Source organism: Carcharhinus amblyrhynchos, chromosome 9 (assembly GCF_965287045.1).
Source record: "Carcharhinus amblyrhynchos chromosome 9, sCarAmb.v2.hapA, whole genome shotgun sequence".
NCBI classification, from domain to species: domain Eukaryota; kingdom Metazoa; phylum Chordata; class Chondrichthyes; order Carcharhiniformes; family Carcharhinidae; genus Carcharhinus; species Carcharhinus amblyrhynchos.
Genome location: NC_137332.1, coordinates 85,416,224 through 85,434,146, shown reverse-complemented (window position 1 = coordinate 85,434,146; position 17,923 = coordinate 85,416,224). Strand labels below are relative to the sequence as shown.

The 17,923-nt window shown below is 40.5% G+C and overlaps 1 protein-coding gene across 3 annotated transcripts in view; it reads left to right on the top strand.

Moving 5' to 3' along the window:
* Positions 1–17,923, top strand: part of ralgps2 (Ral GEF with PH domain and SH3 binding motif 2) — a 359,688-nt gene that overhangs the window by 67,648 nt on the left and 274,117 nt on the right. For all 3 annotated transcript variants that reach the window (XM_080196004.1, XM_080196003.1, XM_080196005.1), the window contains exon 5: positions 3,044–3,127. In XM_080196004.1, coding sequence (XP_080052130.1) covers positions 3,044–3,127 — 84 coding nt within the window. The remainder of the gene's footprint in view (positions 1–3,043; positions 3,128–17,923) is intronic.

The following is a 17,923-nucleotide window of genomic DNA, read 5'->3' as shown; positions in this document are numbered from 1 at the left end:
CCAAAAAATAACTTTTGGCCATTGTTTGCCATTTCCGATTACTCGGCCAATTTTGTATCCATGTTGCTACTGTCACTTTTAGCTTATGAACTGAAAAGCCTGTTGTGCAGAATAAACACCCAGTTCTGCGCTTCATTGAGCCAGGTCTCTGCTATCATCATAACATTATAATTCCTCATGGCAATCTGCACTTGTAATTCACTAATCTTATTTACTGTAGTCTGTACATTTATATGCATGCAGTATGACCCTGATTTAAATTTCATTACTCTCTTCCTTACTCCGACTTGCCCATTATCTTACTATTCTCTGTTCTTGTGATATCTGTCTCTCCCAGTATTTTGTGTGCCTTGTTATTATCCTCTAATATTTTATTCTTGTTTCCAACCCCTGCTAAGTTAGTTTAAAGCACCGCCAACAACAGCAGCAAAATGCCCCACTTAGTCCCAGCTCTCTTCAAGTACAACTTATCTGGCTTGTCCAGGTGCCATCTCCCCCAGAGCCAGTTCCAGTATCCTGGAATTCTAAAGCCCTCCTTCCTGCACATACTTTCCAGCCAGCCAATCACAATGTATACCCAAGAAACATGCAAATAAATAAGGTAGAGCTCTCCTACCAATATTAAAACCAAGCAGGTTTGCAGTTCATGTGCCTTTGAGCGTCCAAAGAAGGAGGGCGCTTTTCCCACTCTGGAATTGAATTTCAAGTAAATGCACCTCGCCCTGACCTGGTATTGCTCCATGACTCTGGTCTGGTCTGCCCGACCTCCCACGGGTCTAACCTGACGGTGCAGTACTGGTACTGGGTCATGGCCTTTTCCTGTAATTTTGCTTGCTAGAAAAAAATGAAAGGAACATGAATTGATGGTGAAACTTCTCAATTCTGTATGTCCTGCCCAGAATCTTGAATTTACTCATTTTATATAAGTGACTTCAGTTTTTGAACCAAGAGAGTTATTTCAAGTTTGGAGATGCTGCTAAATTTGACAGTATGATGAATTGTTGCAAAGCAAGTGGAAAATTACTCAGCATGCATATTAATTAAATGGTGAGAACAGAAGAATGATGAGTTTATTATTAAGTTAAAGGTAGTAAGCGCTGGAATTAAAATAAGCTAAAGCCTGGGATGAAGTGATTTAACAGTGCTGAGAGACTGAGTAACTTAACTTTTCTATTGTGAAGAGAATGAAGTTGAAAGAAGCTAACTGTAAAACTTGAATCAGTTGAAAGCAAATTCAGAAAATAATTCTTTACACATGGGAATTAGATACATATTACCATAGAAGACAATAGATGGAAAAACAATTAAACTGATTAAAAGGAAATAGTTACTGTTGTAACATGGTCCCTTTAAGGAGACAGTCATTTGAGGGCCATGAGAGGCCGGACTCTATAGAGAGACCATGCAGCAAGTTAAGCCATTCGGGAGCGAGGGTGTGCATCCTTGGATATGGAAGAGCCTCAGTTGAAGCCAAGGATGAGAAGAGGCTAGGCATGCATTGCAGTTCTGTCAAACCCTTATCCTGTACATAATATTGCTAATAAATCAATTATTGCTTGAAGCCACACTGAGTCACCTATAACTATACTTTAGATACTTAAGTGTCATCTTACATTGGTTGGTAATATTCTTGCTTTGAAAATTTGGATTTCAAGCTCTGCTCTGTGGCATATACTGAGACTTTGTTGGAGTAGCAGCACAGAAAATTTGGTTGTTCATTCTGTTTTGAGCAGGTTGTAAATGATAGTGAAGCAGTTAGTGGTGGAAAAGTTTGGGAGATGGTCAGAAGAATAGGGCAAAGGCAAGGATCCTGCGCCACTAAAGCGAGAATACAGAGATAACCAATATCAGTGAATTGAAAGAAGGGGACAGAATGGATAACTGGTTGCAGAGGTGAGCCTGTGGAGTCATTTGTAAGATTTAGGCTCTTTCAAAACCATTCATTGGCAAGGCAATTGCTCATTCATATCTAATTGCCCTTGAGTAGGTGCCACCTTCAACAGCTGCAGTCCACATGATGAATATACTCCACAGCCTATGGTTGCGCTGGGAGTTCCAGGATTTTGATCTGGTGAGGAAGGTGATATACTTTCAAGTCAGGATAGTGTGTGATTGGTCGGGAATTTGGAGGCAGTACTGTTCCTGATGGTCTGATATCCTTGCCTTTCTAGACAGTAGAGATCAGGCCTTTGCGAAATGCTTTGGTGAGTTACTGATGGTGCACAGGATACCCTTGTTGAAGTACTGGTAGTGGGGTGTGTGAATGTTTGAGGTAGTTTTGGAGTACCAATCAAATAAACTATGGCAGAATTTTCCTGTCCTGACTGCTGCAGGATTCTTTTGACCTCAGATGGGAATTTTTAGCCTTCAGGCATGCATGGCCAAAAATTCCCACTCTATGTCTGGGTGGCGTCAAGCTTCTTGGGCATTTGTTGGAGCTGCAGTCATCCAGTCAAGCACAAACTATTCCGCTACAAGCCTGATTTGTGCCCTGTAGATAGTGGAAAGGATTTGGAGAGTCAGGAGGTGCGTGATTTATTACAAAATAACAACACCAATGTATATTTAGAAAGCATCTTTAGAAAGATGGACAATGGAAGAGAATGCCAGATCTTTAGCCCTAGACAGCTGAAGGGACAGCTACTTTTGGTGATGCAGTTGCAAGTGTTGATGCTTAAATGGCAGTTAGGTGATTGCAGCTTTGAGTTATACTGCTAAAGGAGATTATAGAGATAGAATGAAGGAAGGAAATGAAAGAACTTGGAGAAGAATGATGTGTTGTTTAAAATTGAGATGTTGTTTGATTGAGAGCCAGTGTAGATAAGTCAGTGAGCACAGGGTGCTGTGTATATGGGACTTGGCATAATGAAGGACCTTGGCAGCAAAGTTTGGATGAAGTCAGATAAATTATAGAATATTGGAGATCAGCCAGTGATGACAGGAAAGAACCTATTAAAGTTTCTAATGTGGGAATATTTGGAATTGGAATAGACTGATTCACCCTGATTTTGTTTTCTTAAAGTCCAACAAATTTGTTTTCTAGGAACTGTCAAGTTGTGGCTGGAACAAAAAGGAAAAGCACAGTTCATCACCAAATGTCGTTGCCTTCACAAGGAGGTTTAATCATGTGAGTATTAGTTGAGACTTGGGTAAATCACTAAAAATGTGGCGTGTTTGTAAAATAGATTGCATTGGATAATCTGGTAAAAACAAATTGAGACAAATTTACAGTCCACATTGTCAATTCCCTTTGAGGTCCAAATATTTATTCCACGCCTGAAACACTAATCAATTGCTCATATTGACAATACTAAAATGCTATGCGACATGTTGACACTGATCCGTTTTGATGGCTTACTTCAAACCATTAAAGCAAATCTGACTCATGTTTTGAAAAGTCAGAAGGAAAAATAGCACATTTACCTTTGCTTATGGTTAATTTTCTCTGTTGCAGATTTGAAGAACAATGAGATTAAGATGTTATACTAGACTTTTCCCAATAACTTTCTGATCTGTTCCTGGCTGAGCCACAAGTTTCAGACTAGGTTTCCCGTATACTTTAATCTGTGCTGTCGGTCATCCTATGAGTGCATGTTAACTATTCAGGTTTAACAATTAACTTCTAATCATGGCATATTTATTTCTGGATAATCACTGGTTGAAGATTTTTTAGAGATCATGGGATATGAGATCTTAATAAGTACCAGTGGTACTTTCCTAAAGCTTCAAGAAACATTGCAGGTGTTCCTTTTGCTAACTGCAGAGGTGATGTTGTAGCTAGTTTCCAAGAAACCTGTTTTTTAGCTACAATTTTAATGCCAACTTACCAAGGTAAAAAGTACTAATTTAATATGTTGGAGGCCACATTACCATTGATGCTCTGAACCAGCTGCTGATCTAAGCAAAGTGCTTCTTTCATAGGGTAATTAATAATGCCCTTCTTCTCATAGTTGAAATGTAACGCCCAGTTGGTTAGAAAGAAGGAATACAAAGCACATGATGCAAGTGTTATTGTCATCTTGATTTATATAAGAATGAACAATGATGGATAGTTAAAGATTCTCAAGCAATGTCAGCTGTATTTTCCTCTCAGAGTTTGGTTGATTTCTGTGGGTGTGCGGGTTCCTTAAAGTTGTCTTTTGTAATATTATGGCCAATTTGCGCACAGCCTGTGTGGGGACATTTTGGTTGCTATGCAAATTAGAGGCAACTTTGCACTGAGATCCATCTAACCTGCTCTACACAAATGATGCAATATCATAATAAATATGCTCCCACCCAATCTGCGAGAGACTTAAAACCAGGTTAAAAACCCAGGCCAATATGGGGGTGCTAAATAAATCGAGGTAAGTCATTTCAGACCCATTTTAGTGATTGAAACCATTCTGGGAGGTCTGTCTGGCCCTGAATTCACTAAATAGCTAACTTTTGTGAGGGTTGCTGCCCATTTTAACCAGGAACAGGCAGAGGTTTAATCTGAAGAAATTCAGCAAATCTGTCCCAAGAGTTGTGGGTTTCAGAGGTCTACTATTTGGAAAAAGAATCACTTCATGACGCCTAATCCAGATCTGGCTTTACACAATTTACAATGTGACCTCTTGTCCTCCCTGACTTATTCAATTGGAATAAACTGACCCATCTTGGAAATAGACTGGAAGTTAGTTCTGTGTTTGTTAAAAAGCCTCAATTTCACCCATTATGTAAGGAGACCACAACTGTGCAAAGTCTTTCGGGTTAGGCGGAACAAAGGCCTTGAACAAGGACAAAATAGGTTGCTTCTTTTTCTGATCAGTTGTCCAATGAATGCATTCCAGTATTCTATTTCACCTGTTACTATTGCTGTATGGCTTTGCTAATGTACATTTAGAATGCCCATTAGAATTCCCATCATCTTTAATGGTTTTCCCTGAAAGCTGTATGAATGTTGACCATTCACCCTGACAACACACATGTACTGCACTTATATCCAAATTAAACATCATTTGCCAGCCTTATTTCCCAACACGTTAGGATCCAACTGGAGCAGTTGAGCATTATCAAAAGCTCTAATACTAGCACAGATCTTCATATCATCTGCAAATTTTCAGATCATGCCCAGAACACCCAGAGTCATAGTAAAGAGTAACAGTCCCAGCACTGCACTGGTGTTCAATTTCCAGATGGATACACATCCACCCATAACAGTTTTTTGCTATGTTTTGCCAGCCAGTTCTCAGTCCAGATAAAATATTGCTACAAATATTGGAAGCTCTGTTCATGTAGAGAACCCTATTAAAAAATTTCTTAAAAATCTTCATTGACAATGTCTGTTAAGTTTCCTTAGAACCACAGAACCACACAACACTACTGCACAGAAACAAGCTCTTTGGCCCTTCTTAGCTGTGCTGAACCATTTTTCTGCCTAGTCCCCTTGACCTGCACCTGGACCATGTCCCTCCATAGCCCTCTCATCCATGTATCTGTACAAGTTTTTCTTAAATGTTAAAAGTGAGCCCGCATTCACCACTTCATGTGACAGCTCATTCCACATTCTCATTATTCTCTGTGTGAAGAAACCTCACCTAATATTCCTGTAAAACTTTTCCTCCTTCACCCTTAACCCATGTCCTCTAGTATTTTTCACCTCTAGCCTCAGTGGAAAAAGCTTGCTTGCATTCACTCTATCTATACCTATCATAATTTTATACACCTCCATCAAATCTCCCCTCATTGTTCTATGCTCCAGGGAATAAAGTCCTAGCCTATTCAACCTTTCTCTATAGCTCAGTTTCTCAAGTCCTGGCAACATCCTTGTAAACCTTTTCTGTACTCTTTCAACCTTATTAATATCCTTCCTGTAATTAGGTGACCAAAACTGCGCACAATACTCTAAATTCGGCCTCACCAATGTCTTATACAACCTCACCATAACAATTCCAACTCTTATACTCAATACTTTGATTTATAAAGGCCAATGTTCCAAAAGCACTCTTTACAACCCTATCTATCTGTGATGCCACTTTTAGGGAATTATGTATCTGTATTCCCAAATCTCTCTGTTCTACTACACTTTTCAGTGTCCTACCATTTACCATGTATGTTCTACCTTGTTTTGTCCTTCCAAAGTGCAATACCTCACACTTGTCTGCATTAAACTCCAGCTGCCATTTTTCAGTTTATTCTGGTGTAGGTGTTCACACAGTGGTGTTAGAAAGTGACACTAAAGCAGTAGCAATATAATTCCAAGTCAGGATGATGTGTGGCTTGAAGGAAAATATCCAGGTGGTGGTGCTCCCATGTATCTGCTGTCCTTGTCCTTTTAAGCGATAGAGTTTGTGGGTTTAGAAGGTGCGTTTGTGAGTTAGAAACCATAGAAATGATATAGTACAGGAAAAGCATTTCAGCCCATTTGTCCACACAGACCTCTTGTTGCTTTAGTGTAAGTGCGGCACAGTGGTTAGCAGTGCTGCTTCACAGCGGCAAGGAGTTGAGTTTGATTCCAGCCCTGGGTGACTGCCTGTGTGGTGTCTGCACATACCCCCATGTCTGTGTGGGTTTCCTCCGGGTGCTCCGGTTTCCACAGCGCAAAGATGTGCAGGTTAGGTGGATTGGCCCTTAAATTATTGTTAGGGGGATGTGCAGGGTAAATGTGTGGGGTTATGGAGATAGGTAAAATGCTCTTTCAGAGAATCAGTGCAGATTCAATGGTCCATGTGTCCTTCTCCTGTAGGGATTCTATGATTCTATGAAGTATTGAAAATCTTGGTAGAACAGTATTTTATTCAACAGAATTTAACAAGGAATTGAATTGCTTTTTTCAAAGGCTGGTTTTTTAAAGGTTTATAAGGCTGAGATTCAAAAAATGTATGTGTACGTTTATTCAGGCCATACATTCTGATTTAAATTATTATTTCCAATCATAGCAAAACTCTAACCTATTTATGAGGCTTTGTGAATTTCTGTTCTATGATTAAACTGGTGTTTGTGAAAACTATGGCTGATGTGACCATTTTAAATTACCACAATTAAAAGCTGTATACTCGTCAAAGTCCCAGTATTTCCATGGATTTCTCCCCAATTAACTTACTAAATCCAAGCAAATAGTTGCATACAAAAGAAAACAGTAGACAAAAGGTACTTAATAACTTTTATGACTGTCAATCAGACCTACTGGATATAATTATACACCAATTTTTGTAAAGAGGAAAGGGCAGATTAATATTGATAGCATACATTGTATGTAAATTTGTATATGCCATGGACTTTGGCTTGGCATCTGGTCTACTGCTTTTGCTGTTCTGGGATCTTTGCATCTTTGAAAATCTTGTCTTCTTTCATCCCTCCTGCTTCTCACTTAATTCTTGCAGTCTCTCAAAGTTCTCCATTGTCTCGTGCAACAGATGTTTTTTCTTCTACTTTATCTTGTCCACTAAGTGACTTTTCATCCTCAGTAATTTCAACACATACCAAAATTTTCCATGTCTCCTCTCCTCTTTAGCTTATCCTCACTTGATCCCAATCCTTCAAATAAAGTTTATCCACACTCTTGATCTCACTTCTGGCATTTCTACTTGTAACATCTTCATGACCAACAATTCTGTATTAGAAACAGAAAGTGCTGGAAAACCAGCAGGTCTGGCTGCATCTTTGAAAAGAGAAACCAAGTTAAATGTTTTGAGATCAATATGATTTCTTCTAATCTGAAGAGAGTTAGGAACGAATTTTATGCTGCTGCAAAAGTGGGGAGGGGCAGTTGGAGCAAAATATCAGTTCAGGGATAGATTGCTGACGAGATAAGACAAAAATGTCATGGAACACAGGCAAAGGAGTGGTAATTATAGTATTAAAGACACAAAGCTTGGTTAGAGTAGCTGTTATCAGCAGAGTAAATGTGAGCACTCTCTGATGTCAAAATCGTGAGAACAAGATACATGCAGGCACTAGGGCAGAAAATAAAAGTGGAGGACATGATTCATGGTCTGAAGTTGTTGAACTCATTTTTGAGTCCCGAAAGTTAAGTGCTTGAATGAAAGATGGGGTGTTGCTCCTCCAGTTTGTGTTGAGCTTCATTGGAAAACAGTGGCAGTCCAAGGACTGAAATGTGAGCATGAGAGCAAGATGATGAATTGAAATGACAAGAGCAGTCACGGTCATGTTTGCAGCCTGAGCGAAGGTGTTCTGAAAAGTGGACCATGTGAAGGTGTGAGAGTGGTGGAAATTGGAAGCAAAATTGGTGAACTTTTCTTGTTCCAGGCGAGAGCAAGAAGTGGCACTGATACAGTCATTGATGTGCTGGAAGAAGTTGTGCGAGGGACCCTGAGTGGAAACAAGGAATGTTCCACGTACCCCACAAAAAGACACATATGCGGGTAGCCATAACTTCGTCTTCTATTCGCAGGATGTGAGACAAGTTGAAGGAGAAATTATCCAACGAGAAGACAAGTTCAGTCAGGCAGATGAGTCTGCCTGGATCTTTGTTCCAAGGAAGAAATGGAGGGCCATCAAACTATGCTGGTGGGATAGAGTTGTAGAGAGATTGGATGTCAGTAGTGAAGAAGTACTGTTTTCGGCCAGGAATCTGAAAATTGTTGAAATGATGTAAGGTGTCAGAAGAATCATGTATGTAGGTGAAAAGAGACTGGACAAGGGAAGAACAAAGATAGGTTCAAAATTGAAGGAATAAGTTCACTGGGGCAGGAACAGGCTGAAACAGTGAGCCCACCTAGACTATCCTGTTCATGAATTTTGGGAAGGATATAGAAACATCCGATGTGTTGGTTAGGTGCATTGGCCATGCTAAATTTCTTCCTTAGTGTGCCTTAGTGTGGTGACGAGGGATTTCACAGTAACTTAATTGCAGTGTTAATGTAAGCCTACGCGTTACACCAATAAACTTTAAAATCTTTAAACTTTAATAAAAATAGGCTCTAATGCTCTCTGCAATTCTGGATGGTACACAGTTGATTTAAATTATTTTACTTTAACCTGTCAATAACCTCCTTGAATAACTTTGATGTAAATTTGATCCTTGATCTCATTATATTTCTGTGGGTAGTCCATACCTGATGAAAAATTTAAGTAACTCCTCTACAATCTTTTTAGCTGTAATATTGAGCAATGGAGTGGCCTCTGGAAATCTAGTAGACACATCAGTTATTGTCAATAGATATTGATTCCCAGTTTTCATTTTAGGGAGAGGTCTTACACAATCAATTAAGACCCTTGTAAAAGGTTCCTCAAATGCTGGAATGGATATCAAACGTGTTGGTTGTACCACTGCTTGAGGTTTCCCTATGACCTGACATGTGATATGACTGACAAAATTTAACTGCATCTTTATGCAATCCAGAGCAATAAAAATAGTTTTGTATTTTAGCTTGAGTTTTCCTTGTGCCCAAATGACCTCCTACTGATACCTCATGTGCTACTCGCAACACCACCTTTCTATACCCTGTAGGTAATACTCCTTGATGAACCGCTGCCCATTTTTCATCCACCTGAATATGCAAAGGTCTCCATTTTTTCATTAAGACATAACCTTTAAGATAATATTCTAGTATACATTCAGATTCCCTTCCCATGTATGCTTTCTGATATAACTTTTATTTGTATACCCTTCTATTGTAACTCTGCCAACTTTTTAAAACTAAAAATGTCCAACTCATCCTTCACCCCTTCCTGTTCTTCTCCAACAATCTGATCAAAAATCGTTTTTGATAATTGAACTTTATCCGCACAAATTCTTTAAAGAGATCTGGCACCTTCTTATCAATCAACGCCTGACCAGGCTGTACATTCTTTTGCACCTCTTTCGCTTCACCTGGGTTTTCCTTTATCACTTAACAAATCCCACTGGCTTATCCTGTCTTGCCACATCAGTCTTCCCAGTGCTTTTCTTAAATCACCAACCCTGCAACTTTGCAATGCCTAATCTATTACAGTGAAAGCATCTGAAGCTTTTCATTTCTCTTTCAGCGTTTCCTTTTTAACTTGAGATACACTATCTTTATTGTCTCCCACAAAATCTCTTCTATCTTTACCATCTGAGAATTTCTCTTTTCCCCAGTTTCTATCCCTCACAGCCTTAAACTGATTTCGAAAACCAAACTTTAACTTATGAACTAATTCATAATCATTTGCTATTTCTGCTGCTAACCTTGCAGTTTCAACCCTCTGTTCTTCCATGTGAGTTCTCACTACATCAGGAAGTGAACTTTTAAACTCCTCCAAAATAACGGTTTCTCTGTGCAGTGTGTCTGGTCTAGTTTCAAAGCCCTTATTGAACTCAAAGTTACTTTACTTAATCCTTTCAAATTCTATGTACGTTTGACCAGGTTCTTCCCTTAAATTTCTGAACTGTTGTCTGTAGCTTTCTGGCACAAATTCATTTGCACCTAAGATGGATTTTTTTCACCTCCTTTATACTTCCCAGATATTGCAGATGCAGATACTTCATTAACTCACATGGTCTGTGGTCAGTTCATCTGTTTCATCACTTTCTTAAATGAAATGACAAAAGCTTCTACATGCTTCTCATCGATCCTTGACAGTGCTTGGATATTTTTAAATAGATCCCCACCAGGCCTTTGACTATGATGCTATTGCCCTTTCTCACCATCTTCATCACTAATGGCACAATATATTTGTCCCTTTATCTCCGCCATTTTAAATTGACATTCATTTTTCATTACCAGTTTCTGAAGTTCAAATTTTCTCTCTTTTTCTTCTTCTCTTCTCTGCAATTCAAGCAGTCTCTTTTTTTTCCTTTTTGTAATTCAAGCTGTTTCAATTCATTTGCTTGTTCCTCCCTTTCTCTTGCTTTTTCTGCTATAAATGCTTCCCTTTCTGGTTGGCGATCAGTGACTAGTGGTGTGCCTCAGGGGTCAATGTTGGGACCGCAATTGTTTACGATTTACATAGATGATTTGGAGTTGGGGACCAAGTTCAGAATATCAAAATTCGCAGATGACACTAAGATGGGTGGAAGAGCAAAGTGTGTAGAGGACGATGAAAGTCTGCAAAGGGACATAGATATTCTAAATGAGTGGGTGAGGGTCTGGTAGATGGAGTACAACGTTGGTACTCCATTTCAAATGGTCATCCATTTTGGTAGACATAACAGAAAAATGGACTATTATTTAAATGGTAAAAAATTGCAGTATGCTGCTGTGTAGAGGAACCTGGGCATCCATGTGCAGGAATCTCAAGGAATTGATTTGCAGGTGCAACAGGTAATTAAGAAGGCAAATGGAATTTTGCCCTTTGTTGCTAGAGGAATGGAGTTTAAAAACTGTGAGATTATGTTGCAGCTGTATAAGGTGCTGGTGAGGCCACACCTAGAGTACTGTGTACAGCTATACTGGCACTGAGATTCACTAGGTTGATTCTGGAATTGAGAGAATTGGCTTATGATGAGAGACTGAGTAGATTGGGGCTATACTCATTGGAATTCAGAAGAATGAAGGGGACATCTTATAGAAACATAGAAGTTATTAAGGGAATAGATAAGATATAAGCAGGGAAGTTGTTTCCATTGGTGTGTGAAATTAGAACTAGGGGGCATAGCCTCAAAATAAGGGGAAGCAGATTTGGGACTGAGTAGAGGAGGAACTTCTTCATGCAAAGGGTTGTGAATTTGTAGAATTCCCTGCCCAGTGAATCAGTTGAGGCTATCTCATTGAATGTTTTTAAGGCAAGGATAGATAAATTTTTGAACAGTAAAGAAATAAGGGTTATGGTGAGCGGGCGGGTAAGTGGAGCTGAGACCACAAAAGACCAGCCATTTTCTTATTGAATGGTGGAGCAGGCCCGAGGGGTCAGATGGCCTACTCCTGCTCCTAGATCTTATATTCTTATTATGTTCTTTCTCCGACTTTTCCTACTGCAATGGCATCCCATTATTTTGCTTTTGTTACTCTGTTTCTTTTATTTCAACTTTAAGTTGCTTTCACGTTCAAGCTGTTTCGTTTGTAATTTCCAATGATTCTGTGTTTGTGGCGATTTCAAATGCTGAGCTATCACCACAATTATCTCCCCCTTCCTTATGCCATCAGCTAATGTCAACTGCACTGTTTTTGCCAACTCTGAAAGCTTTAGTTTAGGCGCCTTTTGTAAACCACCCTGAGTGACATTTCTACCCCCAGGAATTTCTTGGCCTCTGACAGTGCCATTATTTCATAAGGCACTCCCTTTGAAACCTGAATACAACACCTGAAAAGAAAACACTAATGTGCTCACTGCTTACCAACTTTTGAGTCCAATGATCCCAAATCAATTAAGGAATATAGATTTTAATTCAAGCAAACCCCCAATTGTTATAACCCAGGTCAGGAACTTCAAGTTGTTTTATAAAGTCAGTCTAGATCATAAGTTTTACACTTTGAATTTGGCATGGGTGAGCATAAGATGTTTCACTCCAGGTATGGTGCAAATGACCCACTAGGGAGCTTTTATCGCACAAAGACAATTAGCAGTGACTTCTACCAGTTACAAACAAGAAAAAAATTCTGATTTGTATATACCTTAACAGCTCAATGTACTGTTACAAAACTACACCTATGTCAGGATTAGCACAGTGGATAAGAATGCTCCCATGATGCTGGATTTTTTAACTCTGCGACATCTGCTGTGAATTAGTACTTTGGATGGAGAATCGAAACTCTGGCCTCTCCATTGTGGAACTCCCAGCACCTCGAGGTAGAGATAGTGCTATTACTTGCCTGTAGCTAGCAAACCACCAACAGCAAAAGTTTCACTCCAGGAAGGCAAGATAAAATGCTTCCAACTAGCCGGCAGAATTTTTAATTCCAGTGAACAACACAGAAATACTGCTTTTCAATCTGGGGTCCAACAGCTTCTAAACAGCCAGCAAAACTGAAAACATAAGAACATAAGTCCCTTTATCTTGAGGCTGTGCCCCCTAGTCCTATTATCCTTTCTGAGCGGGAAGAGTCTCTCCACCTCTATCCTATCCATCCCATTCATCATCTTATACGTCTCAATGAGGTCTCCCCTCATTCTTCTAAACTCTAACGAGTACAAGCCTAGTTTATTCAGCCTCTCCTCATAGCTCAACTCCCTCAACTCCGGCATCAGCCTAGTAAACCTCCTCTGCACTCCCTCCAAGGCCAAAATATCCTTGCGTAAGTACGGCGCCCAAAACTGCACACAGTACTCCAGCTGCGGCCTCACCAATGCTCTATACAGCCGCAGCAAGACCTCCCTACTTTTATATTCAATCCCCCTCGCTATGAAGGCCAGCATCCCATTCGCCTTCCTGATCACCTGCTGCACCTGCAGGCTGGGTTTTTGCGACTCATGCACAAGGACCCCAAGGTCCCTCTGCACCGTCGCCTGCTGCAGTTTTTCGCCACGTAAGTGATAATCCTTCCTACCATTATTCCTACCAAAGTGGACCACCTCGCACTTGCCAACATTAAATCCCATTTGCCATTTCCTGGCCCATTCGCCCAGCCTATCTAGATCCTTCTGTAGACTCTCCACACCCTCCGCACAATTTGCCTTTCCTCCAATCTTGGTGTCATCAGCAAATTTCGACACCCTACACTCGGTTCCCTCCTCCAGATCATCTATATAAATGCTAAATAGCTGAGGCCCCAGCACCGACCCCTGAGGCACTCCACTAGTCACCAACCACCAATCCGAATAGCACCCGTTGACCCCCACTCTCTGCCTCCTATTTGACAACCAATCCTCTATCCACGCTAACACCCTACCCCCAACTCCCTGTCCCCTGACCTTCTGCAATAACCTCCTGTGAGGTACCTTGTCAAACGCCTTCTGAAAATCCAGAAAGACCACATCCACCGGCTCTCCTCTATCCACCGCCCTAGACACATCCTCATAGAACTCCAGTAAATTTGTCAGACACGACTTCCCTTTAACGAAACCGTGCTGCGTCTGCTCTATCAAGCAATTCCTCTCAAGATGCCTCACTATTTCCTCCTTGATGACGGATTCTAACATTTTACCTACAACAGACGTTAAACTAACCGGCCTATAATTCCCTGCCTTTTGCCTGGCACCCTTCTTAAACAACAGCGTAACATTAGCCGCTTTCCAATCTTCCGGCACTTCCCCGGAATCCAGCGACGTCTGGAAAATAACCACCAAGGCATCCACTATCACCTCTGCCATTTCTTTCGGAACCCTCGCATGCATTCCATCCGGTCCTGGCGACTTGTCCACAATCAGTCCCTCCAGTCTGTTGAGCACCTCCTCTCTAGTAACAGTAATGTCATTAAGACCCTCCAGTCCTACCACCTTTCCATCTCTAACACCCGGCAAATTATTCACGTCCTCCTCCGTGAAGACAGAAACAAAAAAATTATTCAGGACCTCAGCCATATCCCCATCCCCTACCACTAAGTCCCCCTTCTCATCCTCTAAGGGACCAACGTTCACCCTAGCCAGCCTCTTCCTTTTTATATATTTATAAAAACTCTTGCTATCCTTTTTTATATTAAGCGCAAGCTCAGCTTCATAGTTTCTCTTACCCTTCTTTATCAACTTCTTTGTCAATCTTTGTTGACATTTAAACCTCTCCCAATCCTCTTCTCGCCCACTACTCTTTGCTACTCTAAACGCCTCCGCTTTTAATTTAACACTTTCCTTCACCTCCTTCGTTATCCACGGCTTATTACCTCTCCTCCTACTGCCCTTTTTGACCATCGGAATAAATTTCTGCTGAGCACCTAGAAAGATCTCCTTAAACATCCTCCACTGCTCCTCAGCAGACCTACCTTCCAACGCGCTCCCCCAGTCCACATTCGCCAATTCTTCTCTCATCCTACCGAAAAGAAGAACTCTTGTGAGGAATAAAACTATCCCACCTGATCTGTCAATTATTCTTTCCCCCAACAATTCCAAAAAGCTCATAAATTTGGAGAGAGTGCATTAGACTCAGATTAAAAATAAACAAAAACCCATTCAATCGTTTATGTAGCAATAAAACAACATCTAGTCAGGAAGCTTGGTGCCTGCTTATAACTGCAGAGAACATGATTAAAAGTATATTTCTTAAAGGCACGGTAGCATCACAGACTTCAATCTGCGCATAGGCTGGTTAAACTGAGTGAGCACTTGGATTTTGTGTTAAGTATGGGTTCCTAGAGCAATATGTTGAGGAGTTCACTAGAGGACAGATTATTCTAGATCTAGAATCATGCAATGAAAAAGGGCTAGTTGATAATCATGTAAAAGAACCTTATAAGTGGCCACAATATGATAGAATTTTACATTATGTTTGAGAGTGTGTGGCCAAATTTCACTCCAACTCCACGTTCAAACTTACTGAAGACACTGCCATTGTGGATCAGACCTCAAACAATGTCGAGACAGAGTACAGGAAAGAGAGAGTCTGGTGAAATGTAAGACAACAATAATCTCTCTCTCAGTGTCAGTAAAATGAAGGAGATAGTCATCGACTTCAGGAAGCATAGTGGAGAACATGCTCCTGTCCATCAGTGATGGTGAAGTGGAAATGGTCGAGAGCTTCACATTTCTAGATGTCCAGATCACCAACAACTTGTCCTGATTCCCCTACATTGATGCTATAATCAAGAAAGCTTACCAGTGCCTCTATTTTCTCAGGAACGTTAGGAAATTTGGCATGTCCGATACGACTCTCTCCAACTTTTACAGATACACAATAGAAAACATTCTTTTTGGATGTATCACAGTTTGGCATGGCTCTTACTCTGACCAAGACTGCAAGAAACTATAAAGGATTGTGAATGCAGCCCAGTCCATCACGCAAACCAGCCTCCCATCCATTGACTCTGTCTACACTTCCTGCTGCCTTGGAAAAGCAGCCGGCATAATCAAGGACCCACACACCCTAGACATACTCTCTTCCACTTTCTTCCATCGGGAAAAAGATATAGAAGTCTGAAATCACGTACCAACTGACTCAAGAACAGCTTCTTTCCTGCTGCCATCAGACTTTTAAATGGACCTGCCATTTATTAAGTTAATCTTTCTCCACATTCTAGCTGTGACTGTAAAATTATATTTTACACTCTCTCCTTTCCTTCCCCCCTATGTACACTATGAACAGTTTGTTTTGTCTATATACAATACACAAGAAACAATACTTTTCACTACATCCTGATACATGTGACAATAATAAATCAAATTGAATCAAATCAACAAAGTCAGGAAGTTCAATCTGGACCTTGGGTGTTAAAGTTGAAGAAAGGAAATCAGGAAGGCATGAGGACCAAATTGGCTGTGTTGGATTGGGAAAATACTTCAAAAGATATGACTGCATAAGCAATGCATAGTTTTCAAAGCACTGTTATGTAGCTTACAGCCTTTATATATTCTTTTAAAAATGCAAAAGCCCCTCAAAAGTCAACCATGGCTAATAAAGGAAGTTAAGGATTTTACAAAATTAAAAGAAAAGGCTTATGAAGTTGCCAGAAACCTGAGGATTGGGAGATTTTTAGAATACAGCAGAGGAAGGCCAGGAAACTGATAAAGAATGGCTGAACAGAATATGAATGCAATTGAGCAAAATAATATAAAAACAAATTGTAAAGGCTTCTATAGGTATGCAAAAAGGAAGTATTTGGTTAAGTAAGTGTGTGTCCATTGAGGCAAAAATCAGGAAAATTCATAATGGGAACCACAGAAATGGCAGAAATCCTAAATGATTATTTTGTGCCTGTTTTCACTGAGGAATATACAGAAAATTTCCCACATGTAGCGATCCAAGGGAGTAGGAAGAATGGGAATTTGAAGGAAATTAGTATAAGAAAGAAAGTTGTATTTGCAAGGTTAATGGGACAGAAATCTGATAAGTCCCCGGGACCTGATATTATGCATCCTGGAGTGTTGAAAGAGGGTGCTGTAGAAAGATACTGGATGCATTGGTGATCATCTTCCAAAAAAAAGCGTGCGATGCAAAATTCAAATTCGTGCTCAGCATCAAGCAATTTGATATCTTCCCAGCCACTTTTTCCTGGCATGAACACATCACGCCCAAAATAGGGGCAAAAGTTATTAGCATGTAATTGAATGAATTTTAATAGCGAGTTTGGCGTAGACGTTTCCCACTTCTCTGGCGTGATGTCACAGATTGCTGAAATTCCAACTCAGGCTCCACTAACAGTAACAAGAACCAGGTCCGGCAGCTGTTGCTCCAATCAAGGAAGCTCTGTAGGTGTTAGCACAGCTCGTCACACTGCATGGACTCAACAGTGCTTCCTTCAATGGGATCCCATCTTGTGATAGTCACGAGGATGCCTCGTCACCGTCACCCTGATATGCAAGCCATCCTTGGAAGCCACTGTACCATACATCCAGATAGGTGCATCATGTCTATGCTTCAAGGATTCTCAATAGGGACCACTGCACAGCTACCCATATGCGTTCTGTGCCTGCTGTGGCAAGAATGTGTCAATGGTAGGCCATCCATTGAGTTGGCGCAAGTTACCAAAGACAATGACAGGTTGCCAGCATTCAGAATCATGGGGACATTGGTTGCTGGATGGGAGTGAGGGGCCCAGGATGGTAATCTTATGAACTGTTTTTCTCTCTCTGTCACCTGTTTGAATCCAGCCAGTGCATCTGTGTAATATCTTCAGAATAAGACGTGACTGAGCTAGAAGCTCAACCCACCTCATCCTCTAGGTATGCTGTTAAAAATTTCTTAGCTAAATCCCTGTGACTCTCCAACTTCAAAAATCTTCCTGAGATCTGTTTTTCTACCAGGCTTTTTTTATGCATTGGTGGAGGAAGAAGTACAGCTATGTGACATCTTTTCATAAATGCAAAATTCTGTGTATGTCTGAATCTGAATTAATAGAAAATGCTGGATAATCTCAGCAGGTCTGGCAACATCTGTGGAGAGCGAAACACAGTTAACATTTGGGTCCATATGACCCTTCTATAGAATTGCAAAGAGATAGAAATGTGATAA